Source organism: Ranitomeya imitator, chromosome 3, assembly GCF_032444005.1.
Source record: "Ranitomeya imitator isolate aRanImi1 chromosome 3, aRanImi1.pri, whole genome shotgun sequence".
Classification (NCBI taxonomy): Eukaryota; Metazoa; Chordata; class Amphibia; order Anura; family Dendrobatidae; genus Ranitomeya; species Ranitomeya imitator.
In genome coordinates this window covers 80020538-80043247 of record NC_091284.1, presented here as the reverse complement: position 1 = coordinate 80043247, position 22710 = coordinate 80020538, and the positions used below count along the sequence as shown (strand labels likewise).

The following is a 22710-nucleotide window of genomic DNA, read 5'->3' as shown; positions in this document are numbered from 1 at the left end:
TTGTGCAGTAAGGATTAGGGGGCTCGAGACCAAGGTTTTAATGATTGGTGAGAGTACCATCTTTGGGTACCTTGGCAGTCAGATATTATTTCCTTCTCCTATGCATAAGTGATAAAAGTCCAACTTCTTTAATAATACTTTAGACCTAAACTGAAACACGAAATATGTGCCACCCCACATTATCTTAAACTAGGAGGACTGATTTTTACTCAGAGGTGATAATCTTGGTTCATATGTGTACAATGATGATGTGTGGCCATCTCAGTAGCTTTATATCAGGACGTTGTGGGTTGACCATATGCTGTACCATTTGTATTGGTAGAAGAAGTACAGAAATAAAATATCAAGTAATAACCTTGAAATGACCTTGAAGAGAACTTTTATTGGGTCTTTCAAAAGCAGCAATCCTATGATAATATGACAGACCCTGTAAAAGGCACTATATGCCACTATACATGAGAAAGGAAAAGAAAGTGGTACTCGCCAACAAAATAGATCTTTATGATACCCATAATAAACCATGAAAGACATGGAGTTTTAAACATTTATATATAATCTATGACCTATTGTATATTTTTACCATGTGCTTTTATATATTCTCTAGAAAACAATGGACAGGAAGGTCCTTGTCCTGACTGCTTATGAGACTAGCAAAGCTCTCTTGCATTTTTTTTTTTTTTTACGGAAAAGATTTCTGAGGCATAGATGGAGTAAAAACACTAGAAGACAAAGATTTTTTTTCGAGTCTAAACTGTAAAAGTACAAGAATATAGAGTATCGATTACATAGACAATTCAATCCTGGGCCTCAGGAAGTACACTTTGTTAATAACCTCAAATATCCATACACACAAGCTATCAAACCAATGTAGATATATTATTTACTATTCTCTCAAAAAATAAGGTAAAAAAAACATTAGCAGCTAACATTTTGGATATCCACATTTTACCCGTGACCTACACATAACCGAGGCAGCCATTAAATGTTCCAGTGTCCTTCTTCTGCTTTCATCGAAAACTAGTGACTTAAATAAAGTCCCTCTTGCTTCAGTAATGCCAATAAACCAAATCATTTCAATGCCTTTATTGTATGGTATTAAAGGGCTCGTCAACTTTCAATTACCCCATTTTTGGAAGAAGGGTCCCCTGACCATAAGTTCTGCCGTTGGACATCTAGTGATCAGCTTTGATCTGTTGGACAACTTGGTGGTAGGTAGGTATATTTCCCCACAGCACCCCCACAGGGGAAACTAGGAATTACACAAGTCTTACTGAAACCAATGAACTGACCGTGTAATTCCTAGACCTGTTAGACCTTTACAGAAGCTTTCTGCTTTGGCTGATTAGGGACCTGAGTGGGAGACCTTCATCTTTTAACTGTAATTCTTTAATTTGAAAGTAGGTTTTCTAAACCAGACAAACCCTTTAATAGATACATTAAAAACACTGTATGCAAAATTCACCTTAAATGCTGTTTCTATATTTTCTGTATTTTCTTTTATTTTAATATGCACACTTTTTATTAGCTACAAGATTACAAAACAACAGCAGTCCATAGGTTAGACCAATACCACCGTCTTGCTACATGATAAGGAAGCTAGAGTTGACAAAACTGCTGTTGAGTTCATGATCAGTTGGATAAAGATGCCACATGTAACTTTTCACACCCATGCGTAGTCACTCATCAGTTGCCAGAAGTCTTTTCTGTGGGGCCCAGGATTCTACTTGTCCGTATCTTGAAGAAATATCTATTTTAAAGTTTTCAAAAACTTCAGTCTGGAAGTGAAGAGATCCCCCTCTCCTTCTCTTCGGAAGAGTCCAGTTTTGAGAGTGAGAATCCAATATGAGGAATAAGAATCTCTTCTGTTAAAGAAATATTGAGGCACAAAACAGTCGCTTCAACTATTTTCATACATGAAAGCCTTTTTCTTGTAAATGCATCATTTGTAGTCGTAAAGTCTGTATGCTGCTCACTATTCGTCTCTGGTGTCCGATGAGCGTAACACCAATTCTTCTGATGTCACTGCAGGAAAATAAATAAGTATTACTGAACGCATCACTGATTAATAGGAAGAGATGTAGGTCAAGTCTACGTGTATGTCTCTCCAACATGGCCAAGACCAAAGAGCTGTCTAAAGACACCAGGGACAAAATTGTAGACATGCACAAGGCTGGAATGGGCTACAGGACAATAGGCAAGTAGCTTGGTGAAAAGGCAACTTTTAGCTCAATTATTAGAAAATGGAAAAACACAAGATGACTGAATCTTCCTCAGTCTGGGGCTCCATGTAAGATCTCGCCTCATGGGGTAAGCATGACTGAGAAAGGTAAGGAATCAGCCCAGAACTACACGGGATGACCTGGTCAATGACCTGAAGAGTGCTGGGACCACAGTCTCAAACATTACCATTAGTAACACACTACACTGTCATGGATTAAAATCCTGCAGGATACACAAGGTTCCAATGTTCAGGCCCTTTTGAAGTTAGCCAATGACCATCTGGGTAATCCAGAGGAGGCATGGGAGAAGGTCATGTGGTCAGATATGACCAAAATAGAACTTCTTGGTTTCAACTCCACTCATCATGATTGGAGGAAGATGAAGGATGAGTACAACCCCAAGAACACCATTCCAACCATGAAGCATGGTGGGTGAAACATCATAGTTTGGGGGTGTTTTTCTGCAAATGTGACAGAATGACTGCACCGTATTGAAGGGAGGATGGATGGGGTCGAACAACCTCCTTCCCTCAGTAAGAGCATTGAAGATGGGTTGTGGCTGCATCTCCCAGCATGACAATGACCTGAAACACACAGCCAGAGCAACTAAGGAGTGGCTCTGTAAGAAGCATTTCAGGGTCCTGGAGTGGCATAGCCAGTACCCTGACTTGAACCCAATAGAAAATCTTTGGAGGGAGCTTAAACTCAATGTTGCCCAGCATCAGCCCCAAAACCTGAAGGATCTGGAGAAGATCTGTATGGAGAAGTTTGCCAAAATCTCTACTGAAGCTGTGCAAACTTGGTCAAGATCTACAGGAAAAGTCTGACATTGCAAACAAAGGATTCTGTACCAAATATTAAGTTCTGTTTTTCTATTGTATCAAATGCTTCCGACAGCATTTAATATGATCGCGCTGGAAGCGCGTCCCTAATCCCACACATCGGCGCCCGTGTCACATGACCGCAGGTCGCGGATGGGTTGGCATGGCAACCCGGGGTATGCAGGAGACCCCTTCGGTTGTCAGTGCTGGATTGCTATAAGTGCCATCCAGCAAGTGAGCATTTCTGCTACACACAAGCAATGTGTACTACGGAGGACACAGCATGAACTTCAACCCAATATTGCGGCCAGCATGCAGCCAGCGGGTAAGGAAAGGGTGAATCAAACACCCGAAAACCCCGCCCATATGACCACAAACCTGTCCCACCAAATTCAGGTGACAGGTTCCCTTTAAAGATCAAGGATATTGCATTTTTGTGCTTTTCTTTTCTCCTCCTCCTTACAAGAGTCATAACTTATTTTATTTTTACTTCAACAGTATGAGTTGTAAGAGGGCTTGTTTTCTGTTGTAGTTTTGATACCATTAATTTTACCTTACATACTGGAAAACAGGAAAAAAACTGCAAGTGGGATAAGGTCGTTCAGTATTTTACCTCAGTATTTGCAAGCACCGGTGAGTGTTCCAATCAAATGCCACTGCTGTTAACTATTTAAATGATATCAGCAGCTAAATGGTTAACAGCAGTGACCGGCGCTCAGCTCTGGCCTAGTCTATGCAACATACAGTTTCCAGATCCTCGTCCCACCCTTGCAATGACGTTCAGGTACGTCATATTGCATAAAGGGGATAATGCAAGTGCTAATAAACCACTGATCCTGCAGTGACATTTTTGTCATATTTTAAAGTTACTTACTCAATGCTCATTCTGCAAACCAAGTCCAACGTTGTGAACCCAGCCGCCATGAAATTAGTAGCATACTGACCCATCTTTATAGAGTCTAGCCACTCTGTGACTGTGACAAAGAAGTGATATTCTGGTGTTTCCCCTGGTGACTCTGGTATGCTGGGGAAAAATGACAGAATGAAGTTAGTAAATAAGACAGCAATAATATCAAAAATACAAAAAATAGAACAGATGGTGTATGTATGTATATTTGCTCCTGAAAAATTGACAAAAACCTGCCTGTTCAGCCTTCAGCTCTTTTTATTTAGCTGGATTATACAGTACATACCCTTTAAAGTGTAAAAGCGGTACGCTTCAAGTGCCTATCAATGGACACTTTAATACTAAAGACAGAGAGGCAGTTTTTCAAAAGTGGACCTGTCACCAATTTAGTGTAACTAGTTTTTGCTCTTATTTGATTCCCTCTGCTCCCAAGTATTCTGATTTTTTGTTTTTATTTGTTTCTTTTTCAGTTACAGAAATATGATTTCTTTTGAGGGTATGTGCACACATTGCGGATTTGGCTGTGGATCTGCAGCGGATTTGATGCTGCGGATTCGCAGCAGTTTTCAATGCGGTTTACAGTACCATGTAAACCTATGGGAAGCCAAATTCACTGCGGAAAATTCCGCTCAGAAACGCAGCGGTTTATTTTCCACAGCGTGTCAATTCTTTGTGCGGATTCTGCAGCGTTTTACACCTGCTCCTCAATAGGAATCCGCAGGTGTAAAGACGCAGGTGAAATCCACACAAAAAAAAACGCAGGAAATCCGTGGTAAATCCGCAGATTTTTCAAAAACTGAGCGGAAAAATCTGCACAGAAATCCGCAACGTGGGCACATAGCCAAAATCTAATGCAAAGTTTTTGTGGTCTTCACCAAAGGGGCGTGTCTTCTATGTATAATTATCCTGTGAGCCACACCCCCTCAGTAAAGACCATAAAAATTAGCAGAAAACAGAAAAGCTCGTATGTATGTATGACAAACAAACAAACAAACCAATATTGAATACTTGGGCGAAATGGGAATAAAATAATTGCAAACACTGGACACTTTTGACCTGGTGACATGTCCTCCTTACACTGAGGTAGACTGCTGGTGCAAATGCTGTGCGACACACTTATAAAGTTTTGGGCCCTTTTTCTTGGGACCATGTGAAACAAGGTGCCGTGACCAAGGAAAATCTAGAAAACAAAAGAAAAGTGAAAACTCCTATGCCTAAAATAATCACTTATTTATTCTCACCATACCGTAACTAAGGGCTCATTCACATGTCCGATTTTTCCACGTACGAGAAAAATGGACTAATTGTTCTGACCAGACTTTGATCAGAGTGTGGTCAGAGTGTTATCCATTTTTCTTGTTTCTGGAGAAATAAAAAAGGTTCTCCACCCTCTCCATTCTGATAGTTTGTGAAAATCGAACTGAACCCGGATATAATCCGAGTGTGGTTCGATTCTTTCATGAACCCATTGGCTTGCATTGCCGATTGTAATCCTACACTCAGATCAAAATCAGACATGGCTCCGATATTTTTTGCTGACCACTTGGTCTGGGTAAAAAAAATTGGACATGTGCAGGACCAATAGAATATCATAGGTACAAGAGCTATCCGTGAAAACCACAGATAGCAGTCGTATGCAAAAATCAGACATGTGAGTAAGCCCTAAGTAGGGAGGGAGGATCCAATGTTATGGGACAGTCCACGACATGGATTTGAAGAACATATAAGAGTTATTCCCCGTGATGTGGTCGCCCCATTAGACAGTATTCTAGGGATAACAATATGCTTGGAGTGGTCCATTATTATCAGCATGGTTGGGGAACTCTAAACGACCAGCGATATTGGGAATTTTCTAAACTAGTATTTATATAATTAGGTTTCCAGATGTAGGACAGAAAAATGGCAATGGATATGTTAACAGAGGGAGTTAAAGCAATAACACAGCAGTGATGATTTATCAAGTGAAGCTCGGACTTCTGCTCTATGGACAGATGCACTCATGGCTTATAATGGACAGTACTCATACTCGAAGTGATATGTTATTGTAAGTGATAGTAGTAATTAACGTGATTAAGAGATCTCCCGAGATAACAGCATGCAGGAAATTAGCTAAAAGGCATGGCCGAGCTTTTCCAATGACCAGTTTAAGATTCACATTAATATCACTGCCATAGAACAGAGGGCACACGCAAGTCATTCATTGCCGGTGCTCCTCTTCATCATTAGCTGCCATTTTGCATGTGGAATAATAGAAGCTATATTGGTCAAGGCTTTTCCTTATTAGGCTCATTGACTGATTTCCCTGCTCATAGGTCAAAGTAGTTTGAATTTAATGATCATGATCCTGTGATCTATTTTCTGATGCCCTTTACTCTACTGTAGTGCTTTTTTTGCTGGAGCTCCCTCCATCATCCATACAGCAAGCTAATCAATAAGCATCTCATTATGGGCTTAATGAGAACATTGCTTTTTTCCCTTTTACTCAAAACCATTGCCCCAAATTCACATACTGTTTTGAAACCTTTTTGCCCTCCTTTTATTAACATATAAGATCTCAAGCATGAGGAAGCTCTATAGCACATGGTCATAATACACAACGCACCCAATCAGAAATCTGCTTCTTGTTGATCCAACAAGATATTTATGGTTTTTGGATTAAACAGAGTTCTCAACTTTCAGTAAAGTGCTATTTTTTTTTTTTAGTGTTTGGGGTCCAAACAGCAGATACTCGCCATCTTTAGCAGTGACATCACTTGGACAGCGCACATGACCACTGTAGGCAATCACCGAGTTCAGTGGCTGTGCTGAGGTAGACAGCACGAGCTGCTGAACTCAGTGATTGGTCACAGAAGTTATGCGTACTGTCCATGTGACGTCAATAGTGATGACAGAGTGAGCTCGTTACAAGGGTTTTCAGAGCATGCTCGAGTGTTCTCTGAGTATCTTGGGTGTGCTCATAGATTTTGTTTGTGTCTCCGCAGATGCGTGATTTGCAGCTGCTAGACAGCCTGAATACATGTGGGGATTCCCTAACAACCAGGCAATCCCTCCATGTGTTCAGGCTATCTAGCAGCCGCAAATCATGGAGCCGCGGAGACACAAAAATAATCTATGAGCATGACCAAAAATACTTGGAGGACACCTGAGCGTGCTCGGAAAACCTGAGTAACAAGGATACTCACTCATCACTAGATGTCACCGCTATAATCAAAACACCGATACCGTAGCAGTGGCTGGATACTGGCACTGGACCCGGGGGAGGGTGAGTTCTGTCTGTGTTTATTATTTTAGAGGGTTTGGGGGTCTACTTTCCTGAAATTAGAAAACATATTTAAAGTAAAAAAAATGTTCCATCAAGGCAACCCCCTTTTCAGAGTGAAGAATTGCAATTTTTTTCTACTCCACTCTGGCTATATCCATAGGAAAAAACTACCCCTTGAAAAGGTTTTGCCATAACCAAGCCTTATCCATTATCCACAAGGTATGTGATATATATCTAGTTGATTGGAGTTCTTATTTTTTCTGTTTGGTGTGAGAAAGTTGAGGAAAGCGATTAGCTATCTATGTCAGTTTCACAGACTTTAATGGAGAGGTATAACTTCCTTTCAATTTAAATGTGGGTCACAGGACCCCTGTTCTTATTATCAGTGGGACGCAATGTGATTACACACTTTAGAAAAATTACAAAATTACAGTTCAGCACTTTCGTGGTTTTAAATCTCAATAGTTTGGAACACGGACATGAATTTAAGGGGTACATATGTAGCACCAGGGATGTAAAGAGCATACAAAGTAATTCTGCCTCAAATAGGAAGGCCAAAACTACAAATGAAACATAACAGTAGGAGATCCTGGTAAAGATTTTCCATTGCAGCCAATGATCTAAGTCTGGTTTGGAAAGACTAAAGCAGGGGTCCCCAACTCCAGGCCTCGAGGGCCGCCAACAGTGCAGGTTTTCAGGATTTCTTTAGTATTGCATCGGTGGTAATGTGATCATCTGCACGGGTGATGATTCCAACCCCTGTGCAATACTAAGGAAATCCTGAAAACCTGCACTGTTGGCGGCCCTCGAGGCCTGGAGTTGGGGACCACTGGACTAAAGCCTGGAGCATCACTGGTCCTAGTGTTCCTAATATTTTTTAAATGTCCTGATAAATTAGGACTTTTCTCCAAATTTTTCATATTGAACTGGACACACGATGTAATAGTGGCTGCAGAGCAGAATAAAACATTTTATTCTTAATTTCACATTGCCATTTTGAAGATATTAGAAATCAAAGAATTTGGCACTTAATGAATTAACTTTTTATTAAGTCCAAGTGGGTGTAATCAGAGAGTTTTCACTTGGGGCGTGTACTTCTTCCACCTGTAGGATGTTGACCAATCATAAGCAGGCAACAACACTCAAAGGAAAGAAGAACACCCCCCACAATAGCTTAGAGCAGATGTCTTAGTGTGTGAGGTACATGTTGGACAGATCCCCTGGTCTAATCTTCTCCATGAGTCAGTGTGGGGAGAGGGGCAATGTGACAAACCCTTCTATCAGTTCCCCTGAATTACATTTTAATAGAAAAATTATTATTTTCTGTTTAGTGCCATATTTCTTACCCCAGAATATCTTCAACCAGTATATTAAGGGTGCTGGGGTTGCGGATGAGCTTGTCTAGAAAGCTCACGATGTCTGAGAACTTGGGTCGATGATTCCTTTCTTTCTGCCAGCAGTGAAGCATTAACTGATGAAGAGGGACTGAACAACCCATCGGAGCAGGGAGACGATAACCTTCTTCTATAGACAGGATGACCTAGAAATAATCACACGTAAGTATTACATTACCTCATTACCTTTGACACATGCATTCTTTTCTACAACATGTCCTGATAGATTTTAACATTTAGCTGAGCGACTATAGGGTCAGCAAAGAACGTTGCGAGATCTGCGAGGTCTGTAGCACAGTAACCCAGGATCAGTGCAGTGCAGGATGAAGTGCAATTTATTTCTATAACTTTAAAAACATCTATCTACAAAGTCATATAAAATAATCTTGTACTTCTGAGATTCAAGTTAACCACACACTGAATTTATTTCTTAGAATATTAGTATATTCTTTGTTCCATGAAGCAAAATATAACAAAAACAAGACTGCATTTTGGCTCGAGTCCATCACAAATGTCTGCTTATACAGACTGGAGTTTAGTCATCTCAACCTTCATAATGCCTGTTTTGGTGGCACATCTGTGGCTGCCCAGAAAATAAGGTTGTGATTGGCCAGAATGTGGTTGCCCAGCTGATTGTACAAAAGGATCCGATGGTCAATTCACCAGCCTGAACTAGCATATTAGTAACATAGTAACATAGTTAGTAAGGCCGAAAAAAGACATTTGTCCATCCAGTTCAGCCTATATTCCATCATAATAAATCCCCAGATCTACGTCCTTCTACAGAACCTAATAATTGTATGATACAATATTGTTCTGCTCCAGGAAGACATCCAGGCCTCTCTTGAACCCCTCGACTGAGTTCGCCATCACCACCTCCTCAGGCAAGCAATTCCAGATTCTCACTGCCCTAACAGTAAAGAATCCTCTTCTATGTTGGTGGAAAAACCTTCTCTCCTCCAGACGCAAAGAATGCCCCCTTGTGCCCGTCACCTTCCTTGGTATAAACAGATCCTCAGCGAGATATTTGTATTGTCCCCTTATATACTTATACATGGTTATTAGATCGCCCCTCAGTCGTCTTTTTTCTAGACTAAATAATCCTAATTTCGCTAATCTATCTGGGTATTGTAGTTCTCCCATCCCCTTTATTAATTTTGTTGCCCTCCTTTGTACTCTCTCTAGTTCCATTATATCCTTCTTGAGCACCGGTGCCCAAAACTGGACACAGTACTCCATGTGCGGTCTAACTAGGGATTTGTACAGAGGCAGTATAATGCTCTCATCATGTGTATCCAGACCTCTTTTAATGCACCCCATGATCCTGTTTGCCTTGGCAGCTGCTGCCTGGCACTGGCTGCCCCAGGTAAGTTTATCGTTAACTAGGATCCCCAAGTCCTTCTCCCTGTCAGATTTACCCAGTGGTTTCCCGTTCAGTGTGTAATGGTGATATTGATTCCTTCTTCCCATGTGTATAACCTTACATTTATCATTGTTAAACCTCATCTGCCACCTTTCAGCCCAAGTTTCCAACTTATCCAGATCCATCTGTAGCAGAATACTATCTTCTCTTGTATTAACTGCTTTACATAGTTTTGTATCATCTGCAAATATCGATATTTTACTGTGTAAACCTTCTACCAGATCATTAATGAATATGTTGAAGAGAACAGGTCCCAATACTGACCCCTGCGGTACCCCACTGGTCACAGCGACCCAGTTAGAGACTATACCATTTATAACCACCCTCTGCTTTCTATCACTAAGCCAGTTACTAACCCATTTACACACATTTTCCCCCAGACCAAGCATTCTCATTTTGTGTACCAACCTCTTGTGCGGCACGGTATCAAACGCTTTGGAAAAATCGAGATATACCACGTCCAATGACTCACCGTGGTCCAGCCTATAGCTTACCTCTTCATAAAAACTGATTAGATTGGTTTGACAGGAGCGATTTCTCATAAACCCATGCTGATATGGAGTTAAACAGTTATTCTCATTGAGATAATCCAGAATAACATCCCTCAGAAACCCTTCAAATATTTTACCAACAATAGAGGTTAGACTTACTGGCCTATAATTTCCAGGTTCACTTTTAGAGCCCTTTTTGAATATTGGCACCACATTTGCTACGCGCCAATCCTGCGGAACAGACCCTGTCGCTATAGAGTCCCTAAAAATAAGAAATAATGGTTTATCTATTACATTACTTAGTTCTCTTAGTACTCGTGGGTGTATGCCATCCGGACCCGGAGATTTATCTATTTTAATCTTATTTAGCCGGTTTCGCACCTCTTCTTGGGTTAGATTGGTGACCCTTAATATAGGGTTTTCATTGTTTCTTGGGATTTCACCTAGCATTTCATTTTCCACCGTGAATACCGTGGAGAAGAAGGTGTTTAATATGTTAGCTTTTTCCTCATCATCTACAACCATTCTTTCCTAACTATTTTTTAAGGGGCCTACATTTTCAGTTTTTATTCTTTTACTATTGATATAGTTGAAGAACAGTTTGGGATTAGTTTTACTCTCCTTAGCAATGTGCTTCTCTGTTTCCTTTTTGGCAGCTTTAATTAGTTTTTTAGATAAAGTATTTTTCTCCCTATAGTTTTTTAGAGCTTCAATGGTGCCATCCTGCTTTAGTAGTGCAAATGCTTTCTTTTTACTGTTAATTGCCTGTCTTAGTTCTTTGTTTAGCCACATTGGGTTTTTCCTATTTCTAGTCCTTTTATTCCCACAAGGTATAAACCGCTTACAGTGCCTATTTAGGATGTTCTTAAATATTTCCCATTTATTATCTGTATTCTTATTTCTGAGGATATTGTCCCAGTCTACCAGATTAAGGGCATCTCTAAGCTGGTCAAACTTTGCCTTCCTAAAGTTCAGTGTTTTTGTGACTCCCTGACAAGTCCCCCTAGTGAAAGACAGGTGAAACTGTACAATATTGTGGTCGCTATTTCCTAGATGCCCAACCACCTGCAGATTTGTTATTCTGTCAGGTCTATTAGATAGTATTAGGTCTAAAAGTGCTGCTCCTCTGGTTGGATTCTGCACCAATTGTGAAAGATAATTTTTCTTGGTTATTAGCAGAAACCTGTTGCCTTTATGGGTTTCACAGGTTTCTGTTTCCCAGTTAATATCCGGGTAGTTAAAGTCCCCCATAACCAGGACCTCATTATGGGTTGCAGCTTCATCTATCTGCTTTAGAAGTAGACTTTCCATGGTTTCTGTTATATTTGGGGGTTTGTAACAGACCCCAATGAGAATTTTGTTACCATTTTTCCCTCCATGAATTTCGACCCATATGGACTCGACATCCTCATTTCCTTCGCTAATATCCTCCCTTAAAGTGGACTTTAGACAAGACTTTACATAGAGACAAACCCCTCCTCCTCTCCGATTTTTACGATCCTTTCTAAACAGACTATAACCCTGTAAGTTAACTGCCCAGTCATAGCTTTCATCTAACCATGTCTCGGTTATTCCCACTATGTCAAAGTTACCTGTAGATATTTCTGCTTCTAGTTCTTCCATCTTGTTTGTCAGGCTTCTGGCGTTTGCGAGCATGCAGTTTAGAGGATTTTGTTTTGTTCCAATATCCTCGCTGTGGATTGTTTTAGAAATGTTCTTACCTCCCTTCTGAGTATGTTTTCCTGGGTCTTCTTTGTTCAAGTCTAATGTTTTTCTTCCCGTCCCCTCTTCTTCTAGTTTAACGCCCTCCTGATGAGTGTAGCGAGTCTTCTGGCGAATGTGTGTTTCCCAGGTTTGTTGAGGTGTAGTCCGTCTCTGGCGAGGAGTCCATCGTACAAGTAATTCACACCGTGGTCCAGGAATCCGAATCCTTGTTGTCTGCACCATCGTCTTAGCCAGTTGTTTGCATCAAGGATCCTGTTCCATCTCCTGGTGCCATGCCCGTCTACTGGAAGGATAGAAGAAAAAACTACCTGTGCATCCAGTTCCTTTACTTTCTTCCCCAACTCTTCAAAGTCTTTGCAGATTGTCGGTAGGTCCTTCCTTGCCGTGTCATTGGTGCCAACATGTATCAGAAGAAATGGGTGGACGTCCTTGGAGCTGAAGAGCTTTGGTATCCTATCGGTCACATCCTTGATCATCGCACCTGGAAGGCAGCATACTTCTCTTGCAGTTATGTCCGGTCTGCAGATGGCTGCTTCTGTGCCTCTCAGTAGTGAGTCTCCCACCACCACCACTCTTCGTTGCTTCTTGGCTGTACTTTTTGCTGTCACTTGTTGCTGTGTGCCCTTTTCTTTTTTGCTTGCTGGTATTGCTTCATCCTTAGGTGTGCCATCTTCATCCTCTACAAAGATTTGATATCGGTTCTTCAGTTGTGTGGTTGGTGATTTCTCCATGGTCTTCTTGCTTCTTTTGGTCACATGCTTCCACTCATCTGCTTTTGGAGGTTCTCTGACACTTTTTTCACCTTCTGTGACCAGTAGAGATGCTTCTGTTCTGTCTAGAAAGTCTTCATTCTCTTTGATGAGTTTCAAAGTTGCTATTCTTTCTTCCAGACCCCGCACCTTTTCTTCTAAAAGGGCCACTAGTCTACACTTCTGACAGGTGAAATTGGATTCTTCTTCTGGTCGATCTGTGAACATGTAGCACATGCTGCAGCTCACCATGTAGGTTGTCACATCTGCCATGTTGCTCCTAGATCCTGCTGACTTGCTGTGTGTTTTCCTTCTTGTGTAATCTACTCAGCCAAGCTCTCTTGCAATAATGTCCTACAGGCAAAAATTTTTGGTAATGCTTTCCAAGCAGCTGGTCCCGGCTGTACCCAACGATCTTCTAGCTTAGGGAGACTCTTCGCCTTTCCCAGAAGGCACCTGGAATATGCAAATTAGCCTCCTCAAGCTTGAATCCCTGGTTTGGTGATGCTTTCCAAGCAGCTGGTCCCGGCTGTACCCAACGATCTTCTAGCTTAGGGAGACTCTTCGCTTTTCCCAGAAGGCACCTGGAATATGCAAATTAGCCTCCTCAAGCTTGAATCCCTGGTTTGGTGATGCTTTCCAAGCAGCTGGTCCGGGCTGTACCCAACGATCTTCTAGCTTAGGGAGACTCTTCGCTTTTCCCAGAAGGCACCTGGAATATGCAAATTAGCCTCCTCAAGCTTGAATCCCTGGTTTGGTGATGCTTTCCAAGCAGCTGGTCCCGGCTGTACCCAACGATCTTCTAGCTTAGGGAGACTCTTCGCTTTTCCCAGAAGGCACCTGGAATATGCAAATTAGCCTCCTCAAGCTTGAATCCCTGGTTTACAGGGAAACTTTTAAAAACATATGATTGGACTTGCAGAAAGGAGCAATTGATCTTACTGGTGATGTCATGCACAGGACATCAGGCCTCCATGTCACCCACATAAAGTCTGTTTCTGACATGTGCACCAGTAGACAGAGGGAGGCTTTTTTGTATTTTGGCAGTGGTCCTCGTTCCTCCTTGCACAAAGGCGCAGATACCAGTCTGGTGGTTAAAATGCCCTTCTTTGGCCTTGTCCAGCTTTCCTCATGTAACAACCTGTGTCTTGGTATTTGTTCTTTAGATGTGAGACTGTGCTGGGACACACAGCCAGCCTTCTTGTGATTGCATGTATAAATGTGCCATCCTTGGTGGAGTTGGACTACATGTGCATCCTGAGTGGTCAGCAGGCCCCACCTCATGTTAATAGTAGTGACAAGAACAATAGAAAAATGTAAAAAACTGTATAGCTTTGGGACTGTTCCAGAAAGCAAATCTTCTTACAATAGTATACAGTGGGAGGAAATAAGTATTTGATCCCTTGCTGATTTTGTAAGTTTGCCCACTGACAAAGACATGAACAGTCCAGGGAACTAGTCTGATTGCCGTATGTGGAGTCGGGAAGGAATTTTTTTCCCCAAGGTGGAGCTTACTCTTTGCCACATGGTTTTTTTTTGCCTTCCTCTGGATCAACATGTTAGGGCAAGTTAGGTTAGGCTATGGGTTGAACTAGATGGACTTAAAGTCTTCCTTCAACCTTAATAACTATGTAACATGTAACTATGTAGTCTATAATTTTAAGAGTTGGTTAATTTAAAACATTGAGAGATAGAATATCAAAAATAAAATCCAGAAAATCACTTTATATAAATTATATTAATGTATTTGCAATTTGCAGTGAGAAATAAGTATTTGATCTCCTAACAACCATTAAGAGTTCTGGCTCCTACAGACCAGTTAGACGCTCCTAACCAACTTGTTACCTGCATTAAAGACTGCTCTATTACATATTCACCTTTATAAAAGATTCCTGTCCACAGACTCAATTAATCAGTCAGACTCTAAGGCTACTTTCACACACCAGTTTTTTGCCGCCAGGCTCAATTTGGCGGCTCATAGAGCGACGGATCTGGCATAAATTGTGAAAAACTGATGCGACCGATCCGTTTTTATCTGCTGGATCTGACTAGCGGATCCGGCAAAAAACTGATCCATTGCATCAGTTTTTCATCCGTTTCGTCCTTTTTTTTATCCATTTTACGACAGATTATGATGGATCCGTTTTTTAAAACTGCCCATGGGAGGCTCCCAAACCTTATTGGCTACTGAAAACCTATATTTGTACAGCCCATCTTTGACAGGTTGTAGAGCAAGTGGCGAAGATGGAAGGCGTGATGGCAAACATTCTCAAGATTAATGTGGATTTCATTTTTGAGGCTAATTGTTTGAAAGCGATTGTTATGGAGATGGAGCGAGAAAGACAGCGCATCATGCGTCTGTGCCGACGTTTTTGGATCCACCCAATAACAGCGCAGAGAATGACTCGTGGGGTGTATTCTACACTACAGTATACATGGAGTTAAGAGGAAACCCCGAAAAGTTTTTCTCATATATTTTTGGGTGCAAATGGAGAACTTTGCTTTATTGGTGGAATGGATTGGACACCTCATCAGAAGTGACACATATTGTATCTCCTACTGTAAAAGCACACTTGTTACTGTAATGTTGTTGCTGGTATTTTGTACTAATTATTGCGTTTCCTTTTTTCACAGATTCCTTGCAACTGGCGAATCCCTTTCATCACTTCATTTTCAGTTTTGACTTGGGATTTCAACCATATTGGGGATTGTTAAGCACACCTGCCGTGCATTGTGAGACTGTTTGCATGACGAATATATCCCTCATTCCACAATGGAGAGTTGGCTGGAGATTGCCGAAAAATTCCAACAAATTTGTCAGTTTCCCAATTGCTTGGGTGCAGCGGACGGGAAACATATCCGCATCGTTAAACCTGCTGGATCTGGCTCTGAATATTTCAACTACAAGAAATATTTCTCCATTGTGCTCATGGCCATCGCAGATGCTGAATACAAGTTTATAGCGGTTGATATTGGGGCCTATGGCTGCTCCAATGATTCGCAAGTTTTAAAGTGTCTGCAATGGGGCTTCATCTCTATGGAAACACCTTCCAGTTTCCACCCCCCAAGACCACTGCCTGAAACCTCTGGGCTACCAATGCCATTTGTATGTGTTGGAGATGAAGCCTTCCAACTCTCGGAACTCCTGCTGAAACCATACTCAAGTAGTGGATTGACACCAACTAAAAGAATTTTTAATTACCGCCTAACACAAGCACGAAGAATGGTGGAGTGCGCTTTTGGGATTCTAACAGCCAAATGGCGAGTTCTATTGACTTCTATAAACCTGAAGACTGACACTGTTGACGAGGTGGTGAAAGCTTGTGTGGTCCCACACAATTTTGTTATATGCTAGGAACAGATTTCCATTGATGACAACTTTGAAGAAACCATCTTGCATGATTATCAGAACATTACTTTTAGAAGTTCTGTGTTAGTTTCCAGAATGAGGGACAAATTTGCTGAGTACTTCATTTCACCTCAAGGAAGAGTAGACTGGCAGGAAGATAGTTTGAAAAATTTGTCTTGGACCTTGTTACCCAAAGTCTGTTACCTTGTTTTACCCAAAGTATTGTACCTGGTTGGGTTTTTCCCAAAGTATTGCATTTTTACCCAAACTATTGGAGCTGGTTGGGTTTTACCCAAAGTATTGTACCATTTTTACCCAAAGTATTTTACCTAGTTGGGTTTAACCAAAGTATTGTACCTTGTTTTACCCAAAGTATTAAACCTTATAATTATACCTTATTAAACCTTATAATTAAATAAATGAAAGACAAATTTTTAAACAAAAAAGTATTTTTATTTATAACATATACTTATAAATTTTGGTAGTGTGGGATGGAGCGAATACTGGAGGGGCTGTCAGATTGGACCACTTCGACAGTGGGAGTGTGGAGAGAGGAATGTGGTGGTGGTGACGGATCAGTAGGTAAAACAGAAGGTGAAGGGGTGGAGAAGAAATAGAATGGGTGGACATAAAACCGGGAGTAGAGATGGGAATTTGGAAGTTTTGAGGGGTGGAGGGATTGGGAGGCAGAAGAGGTGGTGGGTGTAGAATAGGGTTGTGTTTGGGGCATGATGGGTGTGGAAGGAGACTGGTGGTAGTGGGCAGGTAGTAGAGGTTGGGCAGGGAGTGGAGGCACAGATGATGTGGTTGGGAACTGGTATGTTGCAGGATGGTGGTACGGGGCTTGAAGCTGGCACAGGGCATGAAGCTGGTATTGTATAGGAGAGAGAGGAGAGACAGTGGCTGGAGGGGGGGCAGATGCGGAAGGAACTATCATGGCAGGTGGAGGGGCTTGGGAGGTAACATGCGTTAGGGCAAACTGGCAGGCTTGCATTACATGCATCTGCTGGTCAGGAGATAGCTTGTCTATGCGTTCGAGTACTGCCTGGAAAAAGGAGTGATTTGGCGATTTACTTGCATCTGAATGCATCCTATCCAGACGTGTATGCAACTCAAGAATACTGTTGTTGAGCAAATTAAAACCTGCAGTGATTTACTCAGACAACAGTTTGAGACAGTTCTGGAAAGCTGCATTCAGATGCAAGAACTCGGGCACCTAGCTCTTTTCCTGACCCCTCTGGCGCTGCCACCCAGAACCCACAGGTGTTCTAAAGGTGGCAGCAGTGTCAGGGGGGGTGAGGTAAAGGAAAAGCTATATCCTCACCATGATGCTCCAGCGCTGGTGGATGGGACCAAGGGACCAGATGTGAGGGAAGACTGGGAAGGTGTAGATGGGTCGGGACTGTTTTAGTGGCCCCCGGTGGCGGACTCCTGTGGGATATCTTCAGAAGGGTTCAACGCTGTAGGCTCCCAAGTGCTGCAGACGGCGCTGTGGAACAAAGAAACCAAAAATATAATGAATATATTGTTATTGCTTGGCCCTGGCAGAAACCCCCAAAAAAGGTTACATATGTAAACATTTTTACTTATTCAATGGGGTGAAGAATATTTACCTTCTGCTCACCATAGTTGACTGGAGGAACGACAGGGCTCGAGCATACTTGTATTTGCTCCTGCGTCCTCCCGATCCACTTGGGGCCTGCATCTCCCTGTTGAACTGCTTCTTGAAGCGATCCCTTGAGTGACCGCCACCCCTTGATAACTCTTACGCCTGTAAAGTGAAAGTCCAAATTGGTTAGTATACAACACATTACATCCAGCCACATAACTGAACTGCGAATACTTACTCGCTTGATTCTGGGCCCGAACATCAAGGTCCTCCCAGTGGTCCACAACCTCGTTGCATACTTGCTCCCAGAGCCGATGGGTCACACCAAGATCTGCGTGGCGGTGGTCCCCCATATTCCACAGTGGCTCCCACTCTCAGATTAGATCGATGAGGAGGTCGATGTCTAGACCGGCCTCCTCACCGTCCGAGTCAGGAGCACACTGTGAAGCCTGTTAAAAAAGAAAAAAACAAACACATTACACTGAAATCCTCAACATGAAGTGGAAAAAAAAAATAAAAAAGGTACTTACTTGATGGCGACCGCCCTGACACTCATACCGACGACCCTGGGAGGCGCTTTGAGGACCTCTAGATTGAGCCCCAGAATCAGAAGACTAAAACAAAAAAACATTATGTGCTTGGATGTAGGCTTATGTGTTGTGTGTACTGTGATGTCTGTGATGATGTGATTCTGTGATGCATGTAAGAAACTTATCAATTGCGAGCCCGCTCCGGGTATTGCTCCACCCTGTCTGTCTCCTTCTGAAAGCACCTCTGATGCGTCAGCTTCCTGTTATACAAAAACTCTATATTAATAAAATATATATATATATATATATATATATATATATATATAATTACGTGAACATCACCATAAAAAAAAAAGATTTATGTACCTCACAGCGCTGATGACGTGGGGGAGGGCTCCCAGAAGAAGACATGCTGCTGCTGGCTGTAGGCTGTGGCTGGCTGCTGGCCTGGTAGGCTGTGGCTGGCTGCAGCTGGCTGCTAGCCTGGTAGGCTGTGGCTGGCTGCTGACCTGGTAGGCTGTGGTTGGCTGCTGGCCTAGTGGGCTGTGGCTGGCTTCTGCTGGCCTGGTAGGTTGTTGCTGGCTGCGGCTGGCTGCTGGCCTGGTAGGCTGTGGTTTGCTGTGGCTGGCTGCTGGCCTGGTAGGCTGTGGCTGGCTGCTGGCCTGGTAGGCTGTGGTTGGCTGCTGGCCTGGTTGGCTGTGGCTGGCTGTTGGCCTGGTAGGCTGTGGTTGGCTTCTGGCCTGGTAGGCTGTGGCTGGCTGCGGCTGGCTTCTGGCCTGGTAGGCTGTGGCTGGCTGCGACTGGCCAGGTAGGCTGTGGCTGGCTGCTGGCCAGGTAGGCTGTGGCTGGCTGTTGGCCAGGTAGGCTGTGGCTGGCTGCTGGCCTGGTAGGCTGTAGCTGGCTGCTGGCCTGGTAGGCTGTGGCTGGCTGCTGGCCTGTAGGCTGTGGCTGGCTGCTGACCTGGCTGGCCTGGTAGGGTCTGGCTGGCAGGTTTTTGCTCTGGCTGGCTGCTCTATTTCAGGCTGGCTGCTCCATCTCAGGCTGGCTGCTCCATCTCAGACTGGCTGCTGGCTGGCTGGCTGGCTGGTAAATGGATGAGAGAAGCTCTATTAGCAGGCTTTATATACACCTTTCTTAATTGGGGCTGGCCAATTCTATCTGAGCATGCCCAGTTAAAAAAACGGAATCCGGCACCAGATTCCGTCAAGTGATAGATCTGGTGCCTTCCGGCGCCCATAGGCTTCCATTCTATCAAACGCTGGACGGCACTTTGTAACTTTGTACATTTTTTCCCACTGCCGGATAAACAATTTCAAGTGAACGACGGATGACACGTGAGGACATCCAGAGCAATCCGTCACTAATACAAGTCTATGGGAAAAAAGCCGGATCCGGTTTTTTCAAAATTCACCGGATTGAGCCTGTCGGCAAAAAACTGATGTGTGAAAGTAGCCTAACCTCTACAACATGGGCAACACCAAAGAGTTTTATAAGGATGTCAGGGACAAGATTATAGACCTGCACAAAGCTGGAATGGGTTAAAAAACCATAAGACACTGGATGAGAAGTTGACAACTGTGGATGCAATAGAAAGAAGATGGAAGAAATACAAAATGACTGTCAATCGACATCGATCTGAGGCACCATGCAAAATCTCACCTCATGGGGTATCCTTGATCATGAGGAAGGTGAGAGATCAACCTAAAACTACACAGGAGGAACTTGTTAATGATCTCAAGGCAGCTGGGTGGTGTCACCAAGAAAACCATTGGTAACACTTTAAGCCATAAAGGTTTAAAATCCTTCAGTGCCCACAAGGTCTCCTTGCTCAAGAAGGCACATGTGCAGGCCCATATGAAGTTTTCCAATGAAGACCTGGATGATTCTGTGAGTGATTGTGAGAAGGTACTGTGGTCAGATGAGACAAAAATTGTGTTTGGAGGAAGAGAAATGCAGCTTATCACTCAAGGAACACTGTCCCCACTGTCGAGCATGGAGGTAGAAACATTATGTTTTGGGGGTGTTTCTCTGCTAAGGGCACAGGCAGGGCCGTATTTGGCCTTCATGCTGCCCTAGGCACTTTTTGTGGTTGCGCCCCTTACTGATGTCACACACTGAGTCTGTGCACATGACATCTATTTAAGGCAGATGCACTGTGTAAAACGCTTTAAAAAGCGCTAATTAAACACTTAAAGAATGAACGCCTGCACTTACTGTGCATAGGTTAAGTCTTTTGAGCTTTTTTTGACACCTTCAGCTTTTCAAAGTCATAGGAATATGCCCCCTAATCTGTATTCTAAAGTGTCAGCCACCCCCAAATCGCCAGCGTGCATAGCACCAATCTGCCTCCCCTGTTCGCCAGTATACAACAGCTCCAGCCTCCCCAGTATATAGCAGCACCAGCGTCCCCTGTTCCCCAGTATATAGCAGCTCCTGCCTCCCGTTCCCCAGTATATAGCAGCTCCTGCCTCCCCTGTTCCCCAGTATATAGCAGTTCCTGCCTCCCCTGTTCCCCAGTATATAGCAGCACCAGCCTCCCCTGTTCCCCAGTATATAGCAGCATCACCTCCCCTGTTCCCCAGTATGTAGCAGCTCCTGCCTCCCCTGTTCCCCCAGTATATAGCAGCTCCTGCCTCCCCTGTTCACCAGTATATAGCTCCAGTCTCTCCCCTGTCACCAGTATATAGCTCCAGACTCTCCCCTGTCACCAGTATATAGCTCTAGACTCTCCCGTCACCAGTATATAGCACCAGACTCTCCCCTGTCACCAGTATATAGCACCAGACTCTCCCCTGTCACCAGTATATAGCGCCAGACTCTCCTGTCACCAGTATATAGCTCCAGACTCTCCCCTGCCACCAGAATATAGCTCCAGACTCTCCCCTGTCACCACTATATAGCTCCAGACCCTCACCTGTCACCAGTATATAGCTCCAGACTCTCCCGTCACCAGTATATAGCTCCAGACTCTCCCCTGTCACCAGTATATAGCTCCAGACTCTCCCCTGTCACCAGTATATAGCTCCAGACTCTCCCCTGTCACCTGTCTCCCCCCATCTTCAGCTCTATGAGCAGTGTAGTTTATCATTGCAGTTTGGCACTTTTGAAGTGAAGACTGTAATTAAAAAAACAACTTTGGGCTGTCTTAGTAATGTGCTCCTTCCTTATTTACCATTGGTGATGCAGCGTATAAATAGAAACAACATGGTAACTTCGGTTTCTATACCTTTAAGAAGCTTCAATGCCGTGGATAGCTGTAATCTGAGAAGGGGGGGGGCGGGTGTGAAGCAGCACGGAGCCAGAAAGGATGATAAGGTGAAAACACAGCGTGTACAGAGCCAGGGACGCTCTGGCTGGTAGCGTCCCTGGAAACCAGGGAAATCCAAGATGAACGGCGGCTACTGGAAGGAGTGTGACCTCACAAGGTACGGAGGCCTGGAAATACAAAAATTCCAACCCATTTCATGGGCTGTCTAACGGAGGGAGAGAAGGGGAGGTTGGTGCCGCCCCCTACAGCCTGCCGCCTTTAGGCACGTGCCCTCCAGTGCCTAGTGGCAAATACGGCCCTGGGCACAGGACTACTTCACTGCATCAATGGGAGAATGGATGGAGCCATGTACCATAAAATCCTGGGTGACAACCTCCTTGCTTCAGCCAAAACATTAAAAATGGGTCGTGGCTGGGTCTTCCATCAAGACAATGGCCCAAAACATACAGCCAAGGCAACAAAGGGGTCGCTAAAAAAGAAGCACATTAAGTTCACGGAGTGGCGTAGCCAGTCTCCAGACCTTAATCCCATAGAAAACTTATGGAGGGAGTTGAAGCTCCGAGTTGCCAAGTGACAGCCTCAAAATCATAATGATTTAGAGATGATCTGCAAAGAGGAGTGGACCAAAATTCCTCCTAACATGTGCGCAAACCTCATCATCAGCTACAAAAAATATCTGACTGCTCTGCTTGCCAACAAGGGTTTAGCCACCAAGAATTAAGTCTTGTTTTCCAGAAGGATCAAATACTTATTTCTTACTGCAAAATGCAAATACATTTATAGAATTTATACAATGTGATTTTCTGGATTTTATTTTTGATATTCTATCTCTCAATGTTAAACTTAACCTACCCTTAAAATTATAGACTGCTCATGTCTTTGGCAGTGGGCAAACTTACAAAATCAGCAAGGGATCAAATACTTATTTCTCCCACTGTATATAGTTGGGCCATCCTGCAGCAG

At 43.2% G+C, this 22710-nt stretch overlaps 1 protein-coding gene across 2 annotated transcripts in view; it reads right to left on the bottom strand.

Moving 5' to 3' along the window:
- Positions 1 to 364: 364 nt before the first annotated feature.
- The window catches only part of EPHA6 (EPH receptor A6), a 1249313-nt gene continuing 1226967 nt past the window's right edge, over positions 365 to 22710 (bottom strand). Inside the window, exons 15-17 of one of the 2 annotated variants that reach the window (XM_069760992.1) lie at positions 8556 to 8749; positions 3915 to 4064; positions 365 to 2022 (exon numbers count right to left, since the gene is read on the bottom strand). In XM_069760992.1, the coding sequence (XP_069617093.1) occupies positions 1908 to 2022; positions 3915 to 4064; positions 8556 to 8749 (459 nt within the window). In that variant the 3' untranslated portion in view covers positions 365 to 1907. The remainder of the gene's footprint in view (positions 2023 to 3914; positions 4065 to 8555; positions 8750 to 22710) is intronic. The other variant, XM_069760991.1, reaches the window with a different exon arrangement.